The sequence below is a fragment of the Podarcis filfolensis genome (assembly GCF_964270895.1).
Source record: "Podarcis filfolensis genome assembly, chromosome: 9".
In the NCBI taxonomy this organism is placed as follows: Eukaryota; Metazoa; Chordata; class Lepidosauria; order Squamata; family Lacertidae; genus Podarcis; species Podarcis filfolensis.
In genome coordinates, this window is record NC_139610.1 from 4,607,463 (window position 1) to 4,629,471 (window position 22,009).

General features: G+C 44.9%; 1 protein-coding gene across 2 annotated transcripts in view; it reads right to left on the reverse strand.

The window, feature by feature from the left end:
* Positions 1–63: 63 nt before the first annotated feature.
* Positions 64–22,009, reverse strand: part of CRMP1 (collapsin response mediator protein 1) — a 39,480-nt gene continuing 17,534 nt past the window's right edge. For both annotated transcript variants that reach the window (XM_083630389.1, XM_083630390.1), the window contains exons 5-14: positions 19,955–20,016; positions 18,071–18,151; positions 15,623–15,691; positions 14,855–14,975; positions 10,546–10,702; positions 9,607–9,748; positions 6,760–6,930; positions 6,083–6,262; positions 1,672–1,837; positions 64–1,027 (exon numbers count right to left, since the gene is read on the reverse strand). In XM_083630389.1, the coding sequence (XP_083486515.1) occupies positions 936–1,027; positions 1,672–1,837; positions 6,083–6,262; positions 6,760–6,930; positions 9,607–9,748; positions 10,546–10,702; positions 14,855–14,975; positions 15,623–15,691; positions 18,071–18,151; positions 19,955–20,016 (1,241 nt within the window). In that variant the 3' untranslated portion in view covers positions 64–935. The remainder of the gene's footprint in view (positions 1,028–1,671; positions 1,838–6,082; positions 6,263–6,759; positions 6,931–9,606; positions 9,749–10,545; positions 10,703–14,854; positions 14,976–15,622; positions 15,692–18,070; positions 18,152–19,954; positions 20,017–22,009) is intronic.

Here is a 22,009-nt window from a genome sequence, read left to right on the forward strand (position 1 = left end):
CTCTCTGCTTACGCCCTGAATGAGAAGCTTGTTTTTGAACTGGAAGCAAAAAGAGGCAAAGCATTTCATTTCATCTTCTTTTATTTCACAAGCCTTCAATTCAAAAAAAATGAACCACAACTAGTAGATCTGATACATTATAATAAGTAAAAATGAATGTGATTTATAAAGGAGAAAAAACTTTGTACAAAAACATTAAAAATCCAACAGCAAATTGAATTCTTTAGAAGTACCAAATATTTCATGCAAAAGGTGAGCGCTACTGGCCAGTTGTAGAAATCCCCTGAACAAAATGGCAACAGCGTCACTATGTGGAAATTATGGCTCTTTCTAAAAGCAAAGACACAGACTTGGAATGTACTAAGTGGGTCAGAGCCACTAGGCCCTCCTCTATTGAGGTTTCTTGGGATTTAATAAATTAAAAAATAACATTAAAAGAAAGACTCCTGTCCTATTCTGCATATTTTAAAAATGACCAGTCTTTCTTCTTACCTTGGCATCGTGGTAATTATTGGCAAAGTGTTCTTTCTAAAGTGGACTCACTCACAAACTGCAGCTTGCATCAATAACTTAGTAACATGCATCAACTACTCTAGCACGGCTAACGGGTGGGGGGTGCAAACGAACTATCAGGTCATTACGAGACAAAGCTAAAAGCATCCATCACTAATGGAGAAATGGAAGCACCATGCTTTAAAAGGTGGCAAAGGTATGAAAGCACAATTGTGAGGCAATTTATTCCAAGCAAACACGCTACACAATGATGACTTCTTTCTATTCACTTTTCTTGGGGAGGAGGAGAGATTCCCTGTCACACACACACACACGCACACACAAGTACCGAATAAAAGTGTGGGATCAACAACACAGACATAGAAAGGAAATAATAATTGTTCCTATGAGCCTTTATTCTTGGTTTCTGTTTCCATCTGAGTTCATCCAAGACTAGTAATATTGGAGCGACCGCCAGGAGGTGCAACAATGCGATGCCCAGTGCGACGTGGGTTGTTATCATCTACCTGAGCACCTGTGCAACAGCAATCCAGAAACAAGGTGAGAGTTAATAGCTTCTCCAGCCTTTCATTTACTCAGAAATCAATGGCACAAGTAATCGCAAATGCTTAATATGAGCTAAACATCTTGCCCTTTTATACTGAAAATGAGGGCTGACCCACACAAATACTGATTTTACAAAGTACACCCCTGCGACATAATGTTTAGGATATGGCACTCTGAAGCGACAGTGCTCAAACCTTCATCGGACACTGAATGCTAAGTCTCTTCTGTAACTTTTCATCAAGGCTAATGGGTATTTGCCTACTGAACTAGTAGAAACACGGGTCCATCTACAGAAAACCAATGTGGTTTCCTCTGTGCAATTGTCTTTGACCTACACCTGCACACAAGACTTCTGGGAGTGGACATCCTTTATCCAGACCTGAGCATGCAGGTGTAGCACTGAAAATGCAGAGAGACATGTACAGCACATCACAAGGCCGCAGTTCTCTCTGGGCTTCCCCTTACACTGAAAACCTCCTCCTTCTGCCAGTAAGTCATCAATGCTGGTCCTTACTAAATTACTGATGGATGGATTTGTACTAAGCAATTCTCTGCAGTGGACCCTGTTTTCAAAAAAAAAAAAAGGTTGCTGATACTGATAGTTTGTCACACCTGATAAGCTAAAGTTAGATTGATGGAGGTTCCTGATTGGTGGAGGCTGGTTTTTGGCAGGAGACGATTTAGTGGAAGGTGCAGGAGTTGCATATTTTGGTGTTGCTGGAACTTCATAGACTGGCCCATCGTACATTCCTCTGGAGACACCTTGCAATTCTGTTACCTGCATATCACAAACAGAAATGCAATTACATTTCAGTGGCCTGGCATTTGACCCACTCATCTCACACATAAGACCAATGAAAAATGTATGCAACAGAGCAAGCTTGCTGAGTCCCACTTCCTCCATCATCATTTCCATCTTCTGTTCCCAAAGTGGGGAGATTTGCACATCCTAAGATTTAGTATTTTCTAAGCACCTAAAAGTGAAGTGCCGTGCAATCTAAGAAAGGGTTGCCAGCCTAATTGGGCCAGAAGGCCCCTTGGCATTTTGAAAAGGTGCAGTGGGCGCTAGTCACAAAATGGCTGGCATGGGAGAAAATGGCTTGGCAGAAAATGGCTGCCACATCTCAAAAAGCCACATCTCAAAAAGGACCACAAAGTGGTGAAGGCCTGCCCCTCTCTCCTACTGGCACTGTGATTGGTCACAGAGAGAAGCTCCTTCCATCTTCTGCTAAGAATGGAAGACAAAGTGGGCACTGACAATAATGCAAGTCAGAATTGTCACTGCTCCCTCATTGGAGGCTGGTTACTGTGGAGGAAGTCTATACATTAATTGGGAATCTGAAGAGCGGAAAGGCTCTGGGGAAAGACTTTATACCAGTGGAACTGATTACATCAAAACAGCACTGGTGGGCTCCGCTTCTGGCAGAACTTTTTACGGTAGTAAATAACTCGGGCAAAGTACCATATAGCTGGAAACATGCTATAGTAGTTCAAATCTTTAAGAGAGGCCACCCAAACTTACCCTCCAATTATAGGCCAATTAGCCTGCTTTCAATAATTGGCAAGCTGTATGCCCGATTCCTCAGTAGCAAACTGACAATTTTTCTAAATGAACATAATATACTATCTGAAGGCAGCCTTTCGTGAGAACCATTCGACATCAGACCACTGTCTAATGCTGTCCTTCCTAGCCAAGAAGTACACCAGGCCTCTACAGGGTAAACTCTTTGTGGCCTTCATGGATCTGAAATCAGCATTCAATTGCATCCCCAGATCCCAGCTATGGTCCAAATTAAATCTGATTTTGCAGGACAAATGACTCCTCTTTCTTATAAAAGCCCTGTACAATAGAACCAAACTGCAGGTCCGATGCGGTCGGCAGGGACAGTTATCGAAGAGTATAGAGATGACTAGGGGGGTGAGACAGGGATGTATTTTGGCCCCCACATTGTTTTGTCTATTCTTAAATGACCTAGAAGAGAGCTTAATGGACCCAGATGGGCACTTTCCAAAAAAAAGGAATGAGAAGGACCCCCTTGTTGTTATATGTGAATGACGCGGCCATCATCTCACGTTCCAGACCAGGTTTTAAATATCTGATGAGGAAGTTTTCTGGAAATCGTTTATCCATTAATTATGAAAAATCTAAAATTTTAGTATTCGAAAGAAGCTTCTCCCGGTCTAAATGGGTGCTGGATGGCCATAACCTTGAACAGATTAAATACTTCAGTTATCTAGGGCTCACATTCCATCATACAGGATCTTGTAAGCACCACTGGCTAACCTCCCTTCAAAAGGCAGAGATCACAAAGCTAGCCATACTCAGATTCTTTTTCACAAAGGGCAGCAAATATGTTCCAGCAGCCTTAAGGGTTTTCATCGCAAAACCCGTTTCCCAAAGCCACTCCCGAATTTAGGAGGGGGTGTGTGTTGCGGGCTCATGACCCCGCCCACACGCACTCTCGCGGGGCTGGTGCCAGCCCCGCGGGAACCAGGGATTCCCTTTTATTATTCATCTCCTGCAGCCTCAGCCAATCGCCGCAAGGGGCCTGGTAGGAGTTTTTCCATTTGGCTAATTGGCTGGAATTTTGAAGCCACTTGGTTTTTTCGCCTACCTCGTAGCAAACGTCACAACTTCTTGGTCTTGGCGGTTAGGCATTGGCCGGGGTATTGTTATGCAAATGAGATCGGGGGGGAGGAACGCCATCACCTCCCCCACTTCTTGAAGGGTAGTTCGTTAAAGGACTCCGAGGGGCGTCGCCTCGTCCGAAACCTACGGAGGCTAGGGCCTAAAGCGCGCTCCCGAGCGGTAACCCCTCGGGGAGCGCCTAGGGATGTGCATCTCGGGGGCTCCCCCTGCTGGTGTTTAACCCTTCCCGGTTAGAACCGGATAGTCTGTTAGGGCCAATGCCTAAGCCAATACCGCTCTTTCCTGTAATCAATAAAGTTGTGGCCATTTTTCGCCCATTAACCTAAATTCTGGTGTCCTGTGTCTTTATTTACTCCATCTGTGGGAGGGGGAGGGAATAGCCACGCAACTCCTGTACGCTGCAAATGTCTGGCATAATGGGGACCTGCCTAAGCTAGATGGCTTTCAGGCAAAATTTCTACGATCTCTGCTGCAGGTACCCAACTGTGTCCCCAACTCCATACTTCTGTTAGAAGCTGGTGAATGCCCAATTTCAACTAAAGCGTGGTGGGCTGCTCTAAAACATTGGCTCAGGATTTCAGTGTTTAATCTAGGGAAGGGTTTGTACCAACACCTGACCAATGAGGAATTTGTCAGCAAATGGCAGAAAACCATGGCTAAAAAAGCCACCTCTATTGGTCTGTCTCCCCCCCAACTGTATTTACCTGGGTTATGAAGGCGTCCAAAAGATGTTAAAGCAAAGATTATGGGATAATACACACAGTGACTTGCGATCTCGATCACACGCAGTCTGTAGTCCGCTGGCAGTAGGAGTACAATATGGGCATCTTTTTAAGTTAACACCTTACATTAAAAACCTGACAGTACCAAATTATCAAAGGTTATTCACCAAAGCCAGACTAAACGTCTTTCCTTCTGCAGTGTTGGATGGCAGGTTGAGAGGAGTTCCCTACCAGGATAGACTTTGCTCGTGTGCTCAAGACATCAATTCTATAAAACATAATTTGCTGCACTGTGTGAAATATTAGCAAGCCAGGGCTGAACTGATATTACCCTTGCTGGTACCTTTCCCAGGAAAATCAGAGGCTCACTATGTCAGGTTCCTATTGGAAGACTGGACAAACGCTAGAACATTAGCAGTGGCAAAGTTTTTATCGGTGTTTGCAAGAAACAATTATCCCTATCTTTAAGTCTGAACAAAATACTTGTTGAGAGCCAGTGTGGTGTAGTGGTTAAGAGCGGTAGTCTCGTAATCTGGGGAACCGGGTTCGCGTCTCCGCTCCTCCACATGCAGCTGCTGGGTGACCTTGGGCTAGTCACACTTCTTTAAAGTCTCTTAGCCCCACTCACCTCACAGAGTGTTTGTTGTGGGGGAGGAAGGGAAAGGAGAATGTTAGCCGCTTTGAGACTCCTTAAAGGGAGTGAAAGGCGGGATATCAAATCCAAACTCTTCTTCTTCTTCTTAACTTGGAGGTAGGCTGTCTGAATTGTGCATTGCTTTGTAACGGTTTCTTGGGTCTCTGGACCGTAATAAAGATTGATTGATAATGCTAGTCACTGGGTATGCCAACCTGAAATTCCCCGAGGGCCCACAAATGATCAATGGATCATTTTCAATATGTCCCCCATCCCTGTAAAATGACAAAGCTTCAGCCAGCATTCTCATTTTTTTATTTAACTTTTATTCACATGTACAATGGGACGCGGGTGGCGCTGTGGGTTAAACCACAGAGCCTAGGGCTTGCCGATCAGAAGGTTGGCGGTTTGAATCCCCGCGACAGGGTGAGCTCCCGTTGCTTGGTCCCTCCTCCTGCCAACCTAGCAGTTCCAAAGCACGTCGAAGTGCAAGTAGATAGATGGGTATCGCTCCAGTGGGAAGGTAAACGGTATTTCCGTGAGCTGCTCTGGTTCGCCAGAAGCGGCTTAGTCCTGCTGGCCACATGACCCGGAAGCTGTACGCCGGCTCCCTCGGCCAATAAAGCGAGATGAGCGCCGCAACCCCAGAGTCCGGTCATGACTGGACCTAACGGTCTGGGGTCCCTTTACCTTTACAATGGCAAAACTCATGTCTCAAAATGGACTGGAACTGGGCAGTGGATCTCAGGAATGATACAGCCACTGTGTATTTCCTCAGGCACATTGCTCTCTCTGAATCACAGAACTGAAGAGATAGAAGAGACCCCAAGGGTCACCTAGTCCAGTTCCCTGTAATGCAGGAACCCTGCCCACAGCCATCCCTGGGTGGGCTCAAACAGCCAGATGAAATGACCCATTGATTGTTCTACAAAAATATATACATTCAAGCATTTGTACATTATAACATGTTACAGAAATGATTAGCAACAAGAAGTTTGGATATCTATACAAACCTACCTTATTCCTAATTTTGATGCGTTGATACAGGTATTCAGGGAAGGGCTTCCGGGGAATGAAACGGCCCATTCCTTTACTTACATGGAGATTTCCATCTTCAAACACAATCTTCCCTTGGCTAATGACTATGAGGGGAGCACCGTGACACTCCATGCCTTCAAATATATTATATTCAACAGCCTGCAATGGGGAGACCAGAACATGCAGTTAATTCTCATTTATTGATAGGCATGAATGATTTATACGACATTAAATTGTAGAAGGTGTTAAACATGATAGTTAATTTTCTTTAATCATCAGGGAGTCAAAACCATTAAAACGTCACGGTGCGGTGGCACAAAGCGGCAGCAATGATGGCAGGTTTCAGCAAAGTCTCACCGGAAATTGGCACAGAAGCTGGTGGCGCTTTTCTGCCAGTAGGGTGGTGCCTGGGGGGCTTCTGCCATCCAAGGTGAGTGCTTCACCCCGCCTCACAGGTGGGCCGGCCCTGCTACCTGTGTATCTTTGATGGTGGCAGCACTGGCATCCATTCTCTAGACACAATTGGGTGACGCACACATGCAGTAAAGAGCAATTGCGCACATGTTGTGATGCCGTGGTTGAGGGTATTTTTTGACAGCCTGCAGCAATAGTGCCTTAAGTAGTTCTCAAAAAAATTGAAGAGCTTTTCCTCTTACCGACTTATGACTTTTGGCTGTGATGGTCTTCGCCTTCTCTGGGTCCCAGATCACAATGTCAGCATCCGAACCCACAGCGATTCTACCCTTTCGCGGATAGAGGTTAAAGATTTTGGCTGCATTGGTACTAGTAATGGCAACAAACTGGTTTTCATCCATTTTACCTGAAGACTAAGATAAATTTTCCATGAGTAACGTATCTTAAGAATAGTAGTATATGTGTACATACAACAGAGATGAGAGGTGGTGGTCAACAAAATTTTACTCAGAGAACATCTAAGTCACTGGGAACAAATGGACAAGATCTGCCATTAAATCACCAGTATTATTTCCTGCAGGTGATTAAGAGCCAGCAGGAATATGTATGCGGATGTAGACAGGTATTAGATTTGGTGGCTCTTCCTGGAATTAGTTATGGATTTATTTATTTATTTTTAAAAAAGGTAATTGAGTTTAAAAAAATAATTCTTAACATACCAGCAGATGGCAAATGAAACTAGCAGTTGAGACTTGGAATTCAGAGGGGCAAAATGCCAGAAAAATTGCACGGCAGGTGGAAGAAGCCTGTTGATTTGCTTCGTTATAGTGGCTGTTGTGGGTAAAATGACTGTTTGGCCCTGTTAGAATAAAGGATGATGAACCTGGTGGGTTGACTGGGCTATTTGTCCTTCCCCAACCTGGTGCCCTCTACTAAATCTGGAGCACAACTGCCATAAACTCCATCTAGCCTAGCCAGTGGCCAAGAATGATGTGAGTTGTAGCACAATACAACCGGACCACACCAGGTTAATGAAGGCTGAATGAATGGTTAATTCATTAACTGAATGAAGGTTAATGAAGATATTAAGCTCTGAAGGAGGCTGCCACCAGAACAAGGAGTGGAGCAAGTAGAGATTTTAAGGGAAGGTAAAGGCAAAGGAACCCTGGACGGTTAAGTCCAGTCAAAGGCGACTATGGGGTGTGGTGCTCATCTCATTTCAGGCCGAAGGAGCTGGTGTTTGTCCACAGACAGCTTTCCAGGTCATGTGGCCAGCAGGACAAAACCGCTTCTGGCGCAACAGGACACCATGACAGAAGCCAGAGCGCACAGAAACGCCTTTTACCTTCCTGCCGCAGCAGTACCTATTTATCTACTTGCACTGGCGTGCTTTCAAACTGCTAAGTTGGCAGGAGCTGGGACAGAGCAACAGGAGTTCACCCCGTCGCAGGGATTCGAACCGCTGACCTTCTGATCGGCAAGTCCAGGAGACTCAGTGGTTTAGACGACAGCGCCACCCGCGTCCCTTTTAAGCAGAGATGAAGCATGGGGGAGGGGCGAGATGATGGTGCTGATGGATACAAGAGAGATTGCTGGGAGGAGATGGAAGAAGCATCACTTAAGATCTTGGGACTATGTGAGTACAGTGGAACCTCTACTCATGACTACAATCCGTTCCAGAGGCCCGTCCAAAAGTTGAAACAGGTCTCTGGGAGGGGCGCCGTTGTGCGCAGGCACAGGCGGCGATTGCCTGCTTCTGTGCATGTGCGAACAGCAATTGCTGCTTCTGTGCATGCACAAATGGCAGCAAACCCACCGGTTACTTCCGGGTTGGGCAAATTGGACGCGAGCAGAAGCAGATGTAAGAAGAGGTTTCACTGCAGCTCCCAGAAGCTGCCACAATATTCATGGTGCAAAATTCATGGAGAGGAGCAATGAGATAGACTTGGTTTCAAAGGAAAAAAGAGAACAATGTGCTTCAGTGAGCAAGAGAATAGGCTAACCAAGCTGCAGAGGCAAGGGGAGAAAACCACTGAGAGCTTGACACTGTCCCCAGCACCTCGTTTCATGCAGGTCCAATATGTGGCCCACGAGGCCTTTTGTGGCGGCTCCAGGCAGGGCCTAGCAAGTGCTTTCCCAGCTTTGGAAAGGAGGTGAGAGGGCTCTAGGACCCTGCCTGATCCCTTATGCCCCATTCCCAAAGCCAGCCAAATGTTTCCTGGGCTTTGAGAAGGCGCCCCCTTGGCTCGGTGCCCAGTGTGGGGGAACTGGTTGCGCTGCCTTAAATCCAGTGCTGTCGCCCCCCTTTACTTCTGCAAACCTTGGGCTTATCCCAAGGCTGCTGATACTGTGTGTGCGTGCGCGTAGTTGTTTTGGCAATGCAAGTGACAGCACCGACAGAACTGAATTGGGAGAAGAAATAATGATAATATCAGCATTTTAACTGAGTCCAGAAGCAGACTGGTAACTAGCAGTGCCGTCTTACCCATAGGCACTAGGGGTGCGGGGCACCCGGGTGCCGGGCTCTCAGGGGCGCCAGGCCGAGAGTCCAGGGCCCAAGAGTTGAGTCCGGGGAAGAGTCTGCCCATCGGTTGGAGCGCCGCGGCAGGCTCTTCTGCTGTGGGAGGCTCTAAGCCGCAAGTTTAGGGGTGACTGAGCCAGCAAGAGGCTGAGGTGGCCGGCTGGCTCCGCCCTCCTGCATGGCTGGGACTGGGCAACCTGGGGGGTGGGGTGCCGGGAGGATCTTTGCACCCCAGCACCGCTTATGCTTAAGACAGCCCTGGTAACTAGTGCCACTGATATGAGGTGGCCAAAGCGTCTGTCTCCCAGAAACATTTTGGCAGCCACACTTTGTACAAAAACGAAGTTTCCTGGTCGCCTTTAAATGCAGTTCCAGCATCATAGTAGAGCATCACAGCAGCCCAGGCTGGCAGAGTTGTGTGTCCTGAGGCCCTGGTGTGTGAGTGCAAATAAGAGGCCCTGGGTGTTGGTCCACTGACCTCAGCTCCCTCTAGCTCAGAGTTAGATTTGGAAATCTCTGAGCAGTACAGGGCAGGATCTGGTGTGAAGCAGCGGTTGCCTTTGCTTACCACACACTTATCCCAGACCACGGTCATTCTTTCTTCAATTCCGTTTACTCCTTCTGGAATCAGAGTGAAGTTGTCCTTTCCAACTGCTTTCTGGGCTGTGCTATAGGTACAGTGGGCACTTCCAGTCACTTGCAGGTCACCACTGAAGGAACATAGAGGGGAGACAGAAATATTTTCAAAGGCTGGAGGCAAGGATGTGGGTTGCTTACCATTTGTGTTTCTAGCTACTGGTGCCACACATTCATTCAGGAATGTATATTCTATGGTTAACTACTGCTTTTCAGTTCTGTTAACCTCTCATGTCTCGGCTTCCACATTCACATCAATACTATTCTCCAAAGTATTGTTCTTTGGGTATCTTTCCTAGTGTTTTTCAGGTCTCTGTAACAGCATCAGTAAGGCAAACCAAAGTGAAACTGAACAGCAATTTTGTTTACAGATTATTTTTTTTAAAGGTCACTCTATACAATCACCCCACTAAGGACCTAGTTAGATGTTCCATGGGAGGCCTGTGAACCGTCTGATGACGGACTGATTGATTGATTTGTACTGAAAAGCAGTCACAGAAGACTGCCAGTTTGAGTGGATGGGGATGAGGCTATTTAATCCTTTTCCTTCCTATCACTTAAAACCATCCTTTCCGAGCCGATTTTCTTGTCAAAGGGGAAGTGGGGTAATTCTGAACAGGGAAAGGGCTTAGCAGACTCCTCCCCTTGTGGTGGGGGTGTCACATGTCTCCGGCATAATGTCTAATTTCACTCTGAGCTAAATACAGTATTTGCTATTCCCTTACAAACAAGAACAAATTTGACAATAATCAAACCACATCAAAATACTTGTCTATTATTACATATTACTTCTGTACTTTAGCTCACATCCAAGAGGCTCAAGGGCTCCCTTGGCTGAATTGGTGGTTTACAAGCAGTTGCAATTTAATACCATGCTAAAAGTGAGGTCAAATGATCAGGTGTTGTAGGATCCAGACTCAGAGGTGGTGAGGTCACAAATGCTGCAGCCTTGGCCCAATTTTTGCTCCAGTAATGTGTCCCGTCTGTCCCCAGGCTGGCAGTGATTGGTTCCCCGAAAACAAGAGCACCTTGGGGAATGGAAACACACAACTGATTATACCATCCTTTTAATTTATTTTTTAATTTATTTTTTAAATTTATATACCACCCTTCATCCGAAGATCACAGGGTGGTTCAAAACAAAAATACAAAATGAGAACACAAAATACAAAATAGACAAAAGCAAACTAATCACCCCACCTCCCACAAACACATTTTAAAGGACATAGTATGTTAATCAACCAAAGGCCTGATTAAAGAGAAAAGTTTTTGCCCGGTGCCTAAAGATATGGAAGGAGGGCACCAGGCAAGGCTCCCTGGGGATAGCATTCCCCAAACAGGGAGCCACCACAGAGAAGGCATGTTCTCATGTTGCCACTCTTCAGAACTCTTGTGGAGGAGGCACACAAATGAGGATCTTAGATGATGATCGCAGGGTCTGAACTGGTTCACACGGGAAGAGACAGTCCTTGAGGCATTGCAGTTGTGAACCATTTAAGATTTTATGGGTCAAAAACAGCACTTTGACTTGAGCCCAGAAACTAATCGGCAGCCAGTGCATTCAGGCCAGAATTGGTGTAATATGCTTAAACTTTCATGCCCTGGTGAGCGACCTGGACACCAAATTCTGAACCAGCTGAAGTTTCCAAACCATCCTCAGGTAGCCCTATGTATAAGGTGTTGCAGCAATCTTACCTAGAGATCACCAGAGCATAGATGACAGAAGTTAGGTTTTCCGGTCTAAGGAACTGCCTACATCCTAACAGCAACCTAAAAGCCACATTCCCCTACCATTTGTTAACTAACATTGGAGACAATGTAAAGACTAGTCAAATTAAACTAATGTTATCGTAAATGAATCAACTAACAAGCATCGTCCACTTCATCAAATGTCAGCTGAGGGTAACACTTCATGTATGAAACAAATTAAAAATTAAAAATTAAACAATTCCATCCAGTAGCACCTTAGAGACCAACTAAGTTTGTTATTGGTATGAGCTTTTGTGTGCATGCACACTTCTTCAGATACCTTGCATGCACACAAAAGCTCATACCAATAACTAACTTAATTGGTCTCTAAGGTGCTACTGGAAAGATTTTTTTTTTTTCCGACTACGGCAGACACAGCCATGGCAGCCCGAATGATATATGCTCAGAAATGGAAGGAGAGAAAAGCACCAACGAAGGAGGAATAGCAGGTGACACTGATGGAGTATGCAGAATTAGCAAAATTAACTAAGAGAATAAGAGAACAGGAAGAAGGAGCCTTTAAGGAAGATTGGAAAATGTTTGTAGAAGATTTGAATAATTATTGTAAACAAGTTAAAACGTTAGCAGGGTTAGAGTAAATTCAGCAGTTTAAATTAAGTGAAGATATAATGAGAAAGGAGATAAAATAAAATATATGTAATATGCACTAGTAATGGATAACTAAAACAAACCATGGAGGAGGGGAAGGAAAGTAAATGATTATGGTTATATTGATTTGAATTTGAAAATCTGTAATGGAAAATTATAGATATATAAAGAGCTCCAGAGAGACATGTTTAAACAGAAGAAAATATTTCCTCACCAGGGAGCTAGTCTATCTATTCTGAGGGATTCTCAAAGTAGTTCATGGGCCCCTTCACTTTCCCAAACTCTCAGACCTGCAGACTTTCAGTAGAGATATGCAAGTGCAGCCAGCATTTCAGTCATCTTGCTCAGACTGACATGTTTTCAGCTGTTTGACTTTCAGGGATGCAACAAAAACCACAAGTAAATGCATATCTGAATAAACTGAATGTACAGCAAGAATGTGATATATAAGGATGGCTTGATAAAGTCAATAAAGAATTTCTTAGTGGACTGGTCAAGAGCTAGTTGGCTTGCTTAAAAAAGGTAAAGCAGCACAGCCAGAGAGGAAATGGGGGGAAGAACCCCATACTGGGATTTTGGTGGCCTCTTTCTCCATCTCACCCAGTTCCCTGGGGACCAGTCACTATGGCCAGACTGTGCGCCAAACGGTTCTCATGTGCGCAGCCAAGAGGTGAGGTCTATGAGCTATGGATTGATTTAATGCAGAAAGCCATGAACCAGTTCAGAAGGAGAACCAATGCGCAGAAGAGGGGTGGTCCAAAAGAACCGAAAAGAAGGGAGCACTGGAAAAGGGGATGTGAAGCTGCACAGAACCAGCTCAGAGCATTCAACAAAGTTCAAGTCCTTCTCTTTAGCTTCTCTGTCATTACCATTTTACTCCCTTGGTGATTCCTGCTGGTTTGCACAGAGGTATTCATCACTTGATGACTCACTGCAGTATCAAGTAGCAATTTGCAAGGATAAATGAGGCAGCGCTCATCCAGCACCACGGACAGAATGTTTGCATAGTCTCCCCACATATACAAGGCTTTTCACTCAATAGAGTCACTTCATACATTGAGCCACAAGCTATCCAGTGGTGAGAAAGCAAGCCATGGATATGTAGATATGGGGAAGACCTTTGTGCTGTGGCTTGGGAGTTCAAAATGGAGTACCGTATTTTTTGCTCTATTGGATGCAATTTTTTTTTCTTGTTCTCCCCCTCTAAGTCAAGGTGCGTCCTGTGCGTTCAAGGTGCGTTCACCCGAAGCCTCTGGAGCCCAGCGGGAGTTCCAGCTGGGCTCTGGAGGCTTTGGGTTCCTTTCAACCTGCTCTTTGGGGCTGGCAGGGGGGGAGCACTGCTTTCCCCCACCGCCAGCCCCAAAGACCAGGTGGGGGAACAGCGGGAAGGTGGCACTCTGCCTCCCCGCTGTCCCCCGAGCTTATGGGGCTGGCGGTGGGGAGAAGCACTGCTTTCCCCCACCGCCAGCCTCCAAACCAGGTCGGGTTTGGAGGCTGCTATCCGCAAGCCTTGGGAGCCCGCAGGAACTCCCACCGGGCTCCCAAGGCTTGTGGATATCTGCCCAAAGCCTGGAGAGCAAGAGGGGTCAGTGCGCACCGACCCCTCTCGCTCTCCAGGCTTCAGCGAAAGCCTGCATTCGCCCCATAGGACGCACACACATTTCCCCTTCATTTTTGGAGGGGAAAAAGTGCGTCCTATAGAGCGAAAAATACGGTAATTTGTTCTTTCTAGCACCTTGAAAAGAAGCAACATTATTTGGTGTCTCAAAGCACTGCATAAAGGTACTTCTGTTTGTATTGGGATGAGAACAGTCCTCTCTTCAGTGTGCTCATTCACGGAATTACTACGGAAGCAAGTCCAAATAGCCTGATCCTATAGCCTCACCTTTGCCCCAAGAGCCCAGAGTCCCCCAGACAAGGACCCATGTCTAGAAGTCCAACGTTTCAGATACATGATATTGTTATAAGAACTTTAAGGTCTTATATAGCTGCTAGGTTGGCAGGAGCTGGGACGGAGCAATGGGAGCTCACCCCATCGCAGGGATTCGAACCGCCGACCTTCTGATCAGCAAGCCTTAGGCTCTTTGGTTTAGACCACAGCGCCACCCACGTTCATAAATGTACATAAATAGATGTTCATAAATGTACCAAGCAAACACATACAAATATGTAAACCACATGTCTGAAACCCACAGAAAAGTCCTGAAACCATTTTCTCTCTCCCAAAATGACCTCAAATATTACTCTGCAAGGTCGAAAGAAATGGGAAATCTCCCCATTGTCTCTTTCACAAATCCTGTCTTAAGGGCACATCTAAAATATGAATAGGGTGTAAACCTGTGACCTGGATTCAGGAACTGAGTAGTTATCATAACAAAAGAGTGGCCAGGATGCCCAGGTAATCCAGTCAGGTAACCTGGCAGACAGGAAGAAACGACACACCCAGATTTCCGCCCCTTCTCTGATGTATTAAGGGGGTAGTCTTGGGCCACACCCCTTCTGTGATGTATGTATGATGTTTCTTGGGGTGGTCTTGGACTCTAGGGCGGGCAATTTAAAAAGTCTATATAACGGCTTGGGCGCATGGCTCGGGGTCCCTCCCCCCCTCCTGTGTGTGGGGAGGAGCACCCTGTTGCAACAGCTTTAATAACTATCAGGCTTACTAGCTGCTTTGCTTCTCAATATTTTCTCGTTGGTCTCTGTTATTTTCTCCTACCAGTAGAGAACCTACAAAAGGACTTTCTATGGGCTCTTGGATACCCCATAAGGGAAAAGGAGCAGTTTTTTTTTCTCATAACAGTATGAAAGGCTGCATTCTGTACCTTTCTTTCTAGCCAGTGAAATGATGTCAGCTGCACTCTTGCTCATGACCTTGGTGATATACAACGGACAGTTGATGCGACTAGCTATGGTGATGGCTCGGAAAACAGCTTCTGCTTCAAGCTGAAATAAGGAAAGAAATTCAGTCAAAGTAACCTCATCATTACCTTGCAAATTTTTCACACAGGTATTTCCCAGATTCCAGCCACTTTCCTCTTCTGCTTTATGAACAGTTCCTCAGCCCTCAACCCCCTTCCTCTTTTAACTGACTTACAAACATATAACCCTTCCTGCTACTTCACACTTTGCTTTTTCTCCAGGCAGAATTAACTTGAAGCTATACACAAATTTCAGAATACTGCTTACAGGAAAAAAGATTTCTCACCCCTGATCTAAATGGCATGAATGGCTCAAGGTGGTACCTGAAAAAACTCCTACGACTTCAAAAACATTAAAAACTGAATGTAATCAGCTTGCCACATTGCAAGCAACTGCTATACTGAAGTGTTCATTACCAAAGCGACCCCTTTCTTCTTTAATATTCTCATAGAAGTCAATGGAGCATTTGCAGGCAATCAGCTTCAAGGCCACAGCTTAAATTTTTGTTATTAAGGTGTTCTGTATTAAGGCATTATTATCACAGGATCATAAAGTGATGTGAAGTGCTAATGGATTTCTCTTGGTTTGGTTAGTTCTGCTAGAAAAAAATTGTAGACACTTTAACGCATAGCTCCTGCAGCCCTTAGACTGAACTTGAACACAGCTCTCACCTCCTCCGGCCTGCTCAAGGCGTGGCCCTCTGGTCCAGTGATGCCCATCTCCAGCATACGCTTTTGTTCCTGAGGAGGTAATAGACAAAAGATGATGGCCAACAGGTTACAAACATAACAATTGATATGTATCAAAAGTCTCTTGTATACACTGTATTCAGTCATGTCTGTTGGTTAAGGAACAATATTTATTGTTAGCATTTAAATATCATCCAATCAACTATGTATTCTGCGTAGTTTACAGATTTCGGATATTCCAATCTGCTTTTACTGCATAATGTTCCTGATTTATAATTTTAACTGCTGCTGTTTTAACTATGTGTTATGCTAGGTGCCTGTTTTATTTTTAAATTGTTTTAAACTACAGGCATGTCTGGAGGACGTGGACCATCTGGATCCCTTCCAATCAGGATTCAGGCTCCACCACGGGACAGAAACCACCCTGGTTGACTGATCAATGATCTCTGGCAGGTTAGGGACAGAGGTGAAAGTTGTTTCCTGGTTCTGCTGGATCTCTCAACAGCTTTTGATACCATTAACCATGGTATCCTTCCGGACCATCTAGGAAGGTTGGGAGTGTGGGGCACAGTTACACAATGGTTCCACTCCTTCCTGGGTCATGTCCAGGAAGTTGCATGGGGAGATGAGTGCTCAGACCCCTCAACATTCACTTCTGGGGTGCCTCATGACTCCACCCTCTCTCTCATGCTTTTTAACATCCATATGAAACTGCTGGGAAAGATCATCAGGTGGTTTGGTCTGGGTGTTCACCAATATGCTCTACCTCTCATTTAAATCAGAAACAGTGAATGTGATGAACCTGGTCCTGTGTGTCTGGAGGATGGAGGGTAATCAATGGATTCAGGTTGAATCCTGACAAGACAGAGGTACTGCTTCTGGGGGACGGGGGGGGGGCAATCAGGTGTGAAGGACTTCCTGGTCTTGAATGAGGTAACTGTGCCCCTAAAGGACCAGGTGTGCAGCCTTGGGGTCATTTCGGATTCACAGCTGTTCATGGAAGCACAGCTTAATTCTGTGTCCGGGGTGGCTGTCTACCAGCTTCATCTGGTATGGTGGCTGAGACCCTTCCTGCCTGCACACTGTCTCACAGAGTTAGGCATGCACCAGTTATTTCCTGCTTGGGACTACTGCAATGTGTGCTTTGAAGGTGACTCAGAAACTACAGCTAATCCGGAATGCGGTGGCTAGACTGGTGACTTGGAGGGCCACTGGGACCATATAACACCTGTCTTAAAGAATCTATGTTGGCTCCCAGAACATTTCTGAGCAAAACTCAAAGTGTTGGCACTGACCTTTCAAGCCCTAAATAGCCTCAGCCCTGTATATATGAAGTAGCATCACCACCTGCATCGTTCTGCCTGGACACTGAGGTCCAGCTCTGAGGGCCTTCTGGTGGTTCCTTCACTGTGAGAAGCAAAGTTACAAGGAACCAGGCAGAAGGCCTTCTCAGTAGTTGTCCCCGCCCTGTGGAATAGCCTCCCATCAGATGTCAAAAGGGAAGTTTTTAATGTTTAATACTTTATTGTGTTTTTTATATTTTGTTGGAAGCTGCCCATAGTGGCTGGGGCAACCCAGTCATTTGGGCAGCATGTTGTTGTTTGCTTTTAGCTGGAACTGTTTCTGGCCATGAATAGCACCACAAAAACTCAAAAATAAAATGAAATAAATTAAATTTCTGGCAAACTCAGAGGCCCATTCGCTTCTTCCACCACAACTAAAATGCACTGATAATTATTACAGATTCTATATGCCAACTGTCTGACAGAATTTTGAAAATGTCCACCTGTTCCAAGGCCTCCCTTCTTGACTGTGTCATTGCTTAAGATCTACCTGGTTCTAAGCATGGACATCTAAGGCCAGGTGGCACTTGAATTGGTACCAATTTGTCACATAGGTCTTTCTGGGACAGTTATGCAATAAAGAACCTCTTTTTGATACTAGCATCATCATCATCATCGGCATCCAGTACTGAACTTTGGGCCAAATAATAATGTCTGCATGTTTTGGGTACCTTTCTGCAATCACAGCATGGTTTAAACACAGCCCAGTGTAAGCGGTCCAGTCCAGAGAAAGGCTAGCATCCATTAATTCCTGGTGAAGCACACAATTAAGCACATCCAATTGATATCAGTAGATTTTTCTATGTTCAGGATTAACGAGAACCTATAAATTACTTCACATCTTATTTTAATTTTTCATGGCGCCAAGTAGGGCTCATTTTCAATCACTCCCTGTCACAACCATTACATTCAGCACTCATTACATTTTGCGAGGGCTTGATGACCATTGCTACTGCCACACTGCAGTACTAATCTACAACCAAATCAGATGGGTGGATAAGATGGCAAACATCTGTGCCCAACGAATCTACCTATCAAGGGTATCAGACAGTTCAAAGAATAAATGTAGAAGAAAAGTTTTTCTCACCTGAGCTATCAAATCTCCATTTTCAGCATGGACCATGATTACAGCTCCAAGACTTTTCAGAAAAGTAAAGGCTTCATAGAGCTACATACAGTACCAAGGGAGGGGGAACAGTCAGCAATGACAGATTATTGTATATCCCAATTCTTTTATCCCCTTCTTTAAAACACACATGCATACACACATTTCCTTTCATTTTACGGTAGCACAACAGCCAAAAAAGGGTAAAACTTTATTTCACTCTGTTTCTTCATCTCGTCCCATCTCAACAGCAAACTTGCTTAGGTCACTTATGGAAGTGGGAGGTGCCCACAGTCTTTCATTCCCCATTCCCCTCTTGATGCAGATGTACTAAGTGGCACTAGCAAGAGGAAAACACAGCGCTTGACACCAATGGCGAATTGGTTCCCCCTCCCTGTCTGCTGAAATCCTAAGAAGTAACCCCACCCAGATATGCTTTGGAGTAACACATTTAGCATCACATTTACTTTGCCTCTAATTCCACCACCTTCCAGATAAATGTTGTCAATATAAGTTTGACAGGAATCTGAACATTAAAAAAAATAATAATCTGTAGATGCTTTCTTGTTTATGATTTCATGAAGAGCTCACATTTAACTCAGATTCCCACAATTAGATGGCAAGAACTTCTGCAAAGTTTTTGCGGAAAATTGGAAAAGTGATAAAGTCCCATCAAGATTAGAATGGATTCAAAAAATGGCTGAATACGCGGAATTAGACAGCATGTCAGAAGAGATAAAAAATAAACCAAAACAGGTATTTATCTCAAAATGGGAAGTTTTTTAAATAAACTTGGAAAATAATAATAGTAGTTTAAGGTCATACGCATCGTTCGAATAATTTCAGTAGCAGTGTTAAAAATGTGGTAAAACCAATGAATGGATTAAGGGATATTGAAAATGAACAAAACTCGTTACACAATGGCAGCGAACAATTAATACAAGATCTGTAATAAGGAATAGACGGGAAGTCTGGCGCATAGAAAAAGACCACTTATTTTATGTTTTGAAGGTTATTAGTTGATGTATTAATTCTCTTTTTTTCTTTGGTGGTGATGGAATTTATTTTCTTTTTCTGTATGGTGTGTCAATGTGAACGGTAACAATAAAATTTAAAAAGAAGAAGAAGAAGGCAAGAACTTCTAAAACGATTCCAAAGCGTTTTTTCTTGGAGAAAAAGTAGGAACAAAAACCAAGCCAACTCTTGAATAGATGCTAAATGCATGTATTAAATGTGCACAGTTCTTGTTCTCTAAAAAGCAGTAGAACTGGGAGCACAGCACACAGGGAGGGGGGCAGGCTACTGTCCTGCTAAGCCCCCCCCCCCAGCCCTTTCCAGAAGCTGCTATAAGTCTTGGGAGGAAGATCCCCTCACAAGACTAGCAGCAGCTTCCAGGAAGGGGTAAACTGTGGGTGTGTGGAAAAGATTAATCCCACTCCCCCCAAATTCTGTAGTCCCAGTCCTGCCCAGAGCCCTCACAGCTACACATGAAATAACAAAAACAGTGCACATTAAACATTTACAAGCATTTGTAAATGTTTAATATTCTAAAGCAAGTTCTGGATATGCTCCAAGCGTGTGAAGGTACTCCTTGAAAACATGAGGCCATACCAGTCACGTGCTGGAAATGACATGTTTCAAAATTCGAAATTTGTGTTCACAATAGATTCTGCCATAATGTTATGTTTTAACTGTAATATGCACGAGAGGGTGTTCAGTAACTTTCATTTCAGAGGAAGGAGAGGGACATGACTGGTCACATTTCAACACACACACACCCCAAACTTAAGCTTTATTCAAAAGCATGGATCTCAATTAGAAGAGTTCCTGGGAATCAAAGATCTCATATGAAAATACACAGATTACCTGGCTGTCAGTCATTTGGTAGAGATCTTTGTAGACCATGTAGACTTGAAAAGAATTAACACCTATTTACAGGGGAAAAAGTATTCAGAATAAAGCGAATGTGCATTTTTTTAGCATTCTGAAACAGTTCCCTTCATAAATATTCACATATATAACACAAGTATTCATATTAATACTGTTTATGTTACAACAGTTTTAATTTATTTTTATTTGTTTAAAATCTTTCTCTGTTACCTCCCATATCATCTCAAAGTTGTATACAATATTTAAAAACGTATCAAACATTAAAATACAGAAAGATAATGCCAATGAAAATATAAGGCAGAGCTAAAAATATGATATATTCAGGTCAAGCACCAGTGAAAGCTGGGAGCACAGCTGTTTTTTGGGTTTTTTAAAAGGCAGAGAAGGTGGATGCATTGTGCAGATGCCGCCACAGAAAATACGATGACACAATCACGCATGGCTACTTCTGTTTTAAGCTTAATAGTCCAACTAGTTCACTTTCTGCTTGCAAAGTCAAGTTAATGATCAGATCCTGTTAAGAGTGCAAGCTTCTGGCAGAAAATAAAAATGCTAGTTATGTGCAGCTGTCTTTTAAGAAAGTGTTGTCTCCGCTTTTATTTCACAGTTCTTTTTCCTGATTCACAAAGTGTTCAGTGTATCACATATGGCCTAGCCCAGGCATAGACCACCACTAGACCACAAGCTACATTAATTATTATTATTATTATTATTATTATTATTATTATTATTATTAACCCAGCCACTCTGGGCAGCTTCCAACAAAGATTAAAAATACATTAAAATGTCACACATTAAAAGCTTCCCTAAACAAGACAGCCTTCAGATGTCTTCTAAATGTCAGGTAGTTGTTTATCGCTTTGACATCTGATGGGAGGGCGTTCCACAGGGCGGGTGCCACTACCGAGAAGGCCCTCTGCCTGGTTCCCTGGAACCTCACTTCTTGCAGTGAGGGAACCACCAGAAGGCCCTCGGCGCTGGACCTCAGTGTCTGGGCAGAATGATGGGGGTGGAGACGCTCCTTCAGGTAAACTGGGCCGAAGCTGTTTAGGGCTTTAAAGGTCAACACCAACACTTTGAATAGTGCTCGGAAACGTACTGGGAGCCAATGTTGGTCTTTCAGAACCGGTGTTGTATGGTCTCAGCAGCCACCCCCAGTCACCATTCTAGCTGCCACATTCTGGATTAGTTGTAGTTTCTGGGTCACCTTCAAAGGTAGCCCCACGTAGAGCGCATTGCATTAGTCCAAGCGGGAGATAACCAGAGCATGCACTACTCTGGCGAGACAGTCCGTGGGCAGGTAGGGTCTCAGCCTGCGTACCAGGTGGAGCTGGTAGACAGCTGCCCTGGATACAGAATTGACCTGCACCTCCATGGACAGCTGTGAGTCCAAAATGACTCCCAGGCTGCGCACCTGGTCCTTCAGGCGCACAGTTACCCCATTCAGGACCAGGGAGTCCTCCACACCAGCCCGCCCCCTGTCCCCCCAAAACAGTACTTCTGTCTTGACAGGATTCAACCTCAATCCATTAGCCACCATCCATCCTCCAACCGCTCCAGGCACTCACATAGGACCTTCACTGCCTTCACTGGTTCCGATTTAAAAGAGAGGTAGAGCTGGGTATCATCCGCATACTGATGACATAGGACTGCCAGGAGTCCTATTCTGACCCACAAGTCCTTTCCTCCCTGCAGGGGCAAAGGAAGGGGAACCGGCACCTGGTGCAGGGGAGCAGGGCAAACCACCTGGTGGCACATGCATGTGCGCTGTACGTATGGCGCATGTGCAGCACTGCTACATAGGGCGCATGCGCGCACCCCGTACGTAAGGTGGACGTAAGGTGGATGCGCAGCAACTTTCATAGTGCTGTCGCGCATGCGCCACTGGGCAGTTTGCCGCCGCCGCTCAAGCGTGGGTGGCAGCAGAGGGTGCAGCTGCGAGCAAAGGATCCTCCGCACGCAGCTGTGGTGGAGTGATGGCACCTGGGGTGGACCCCCTCTTCCTCCGCCACTACCTCCCTGCCCTGCCCA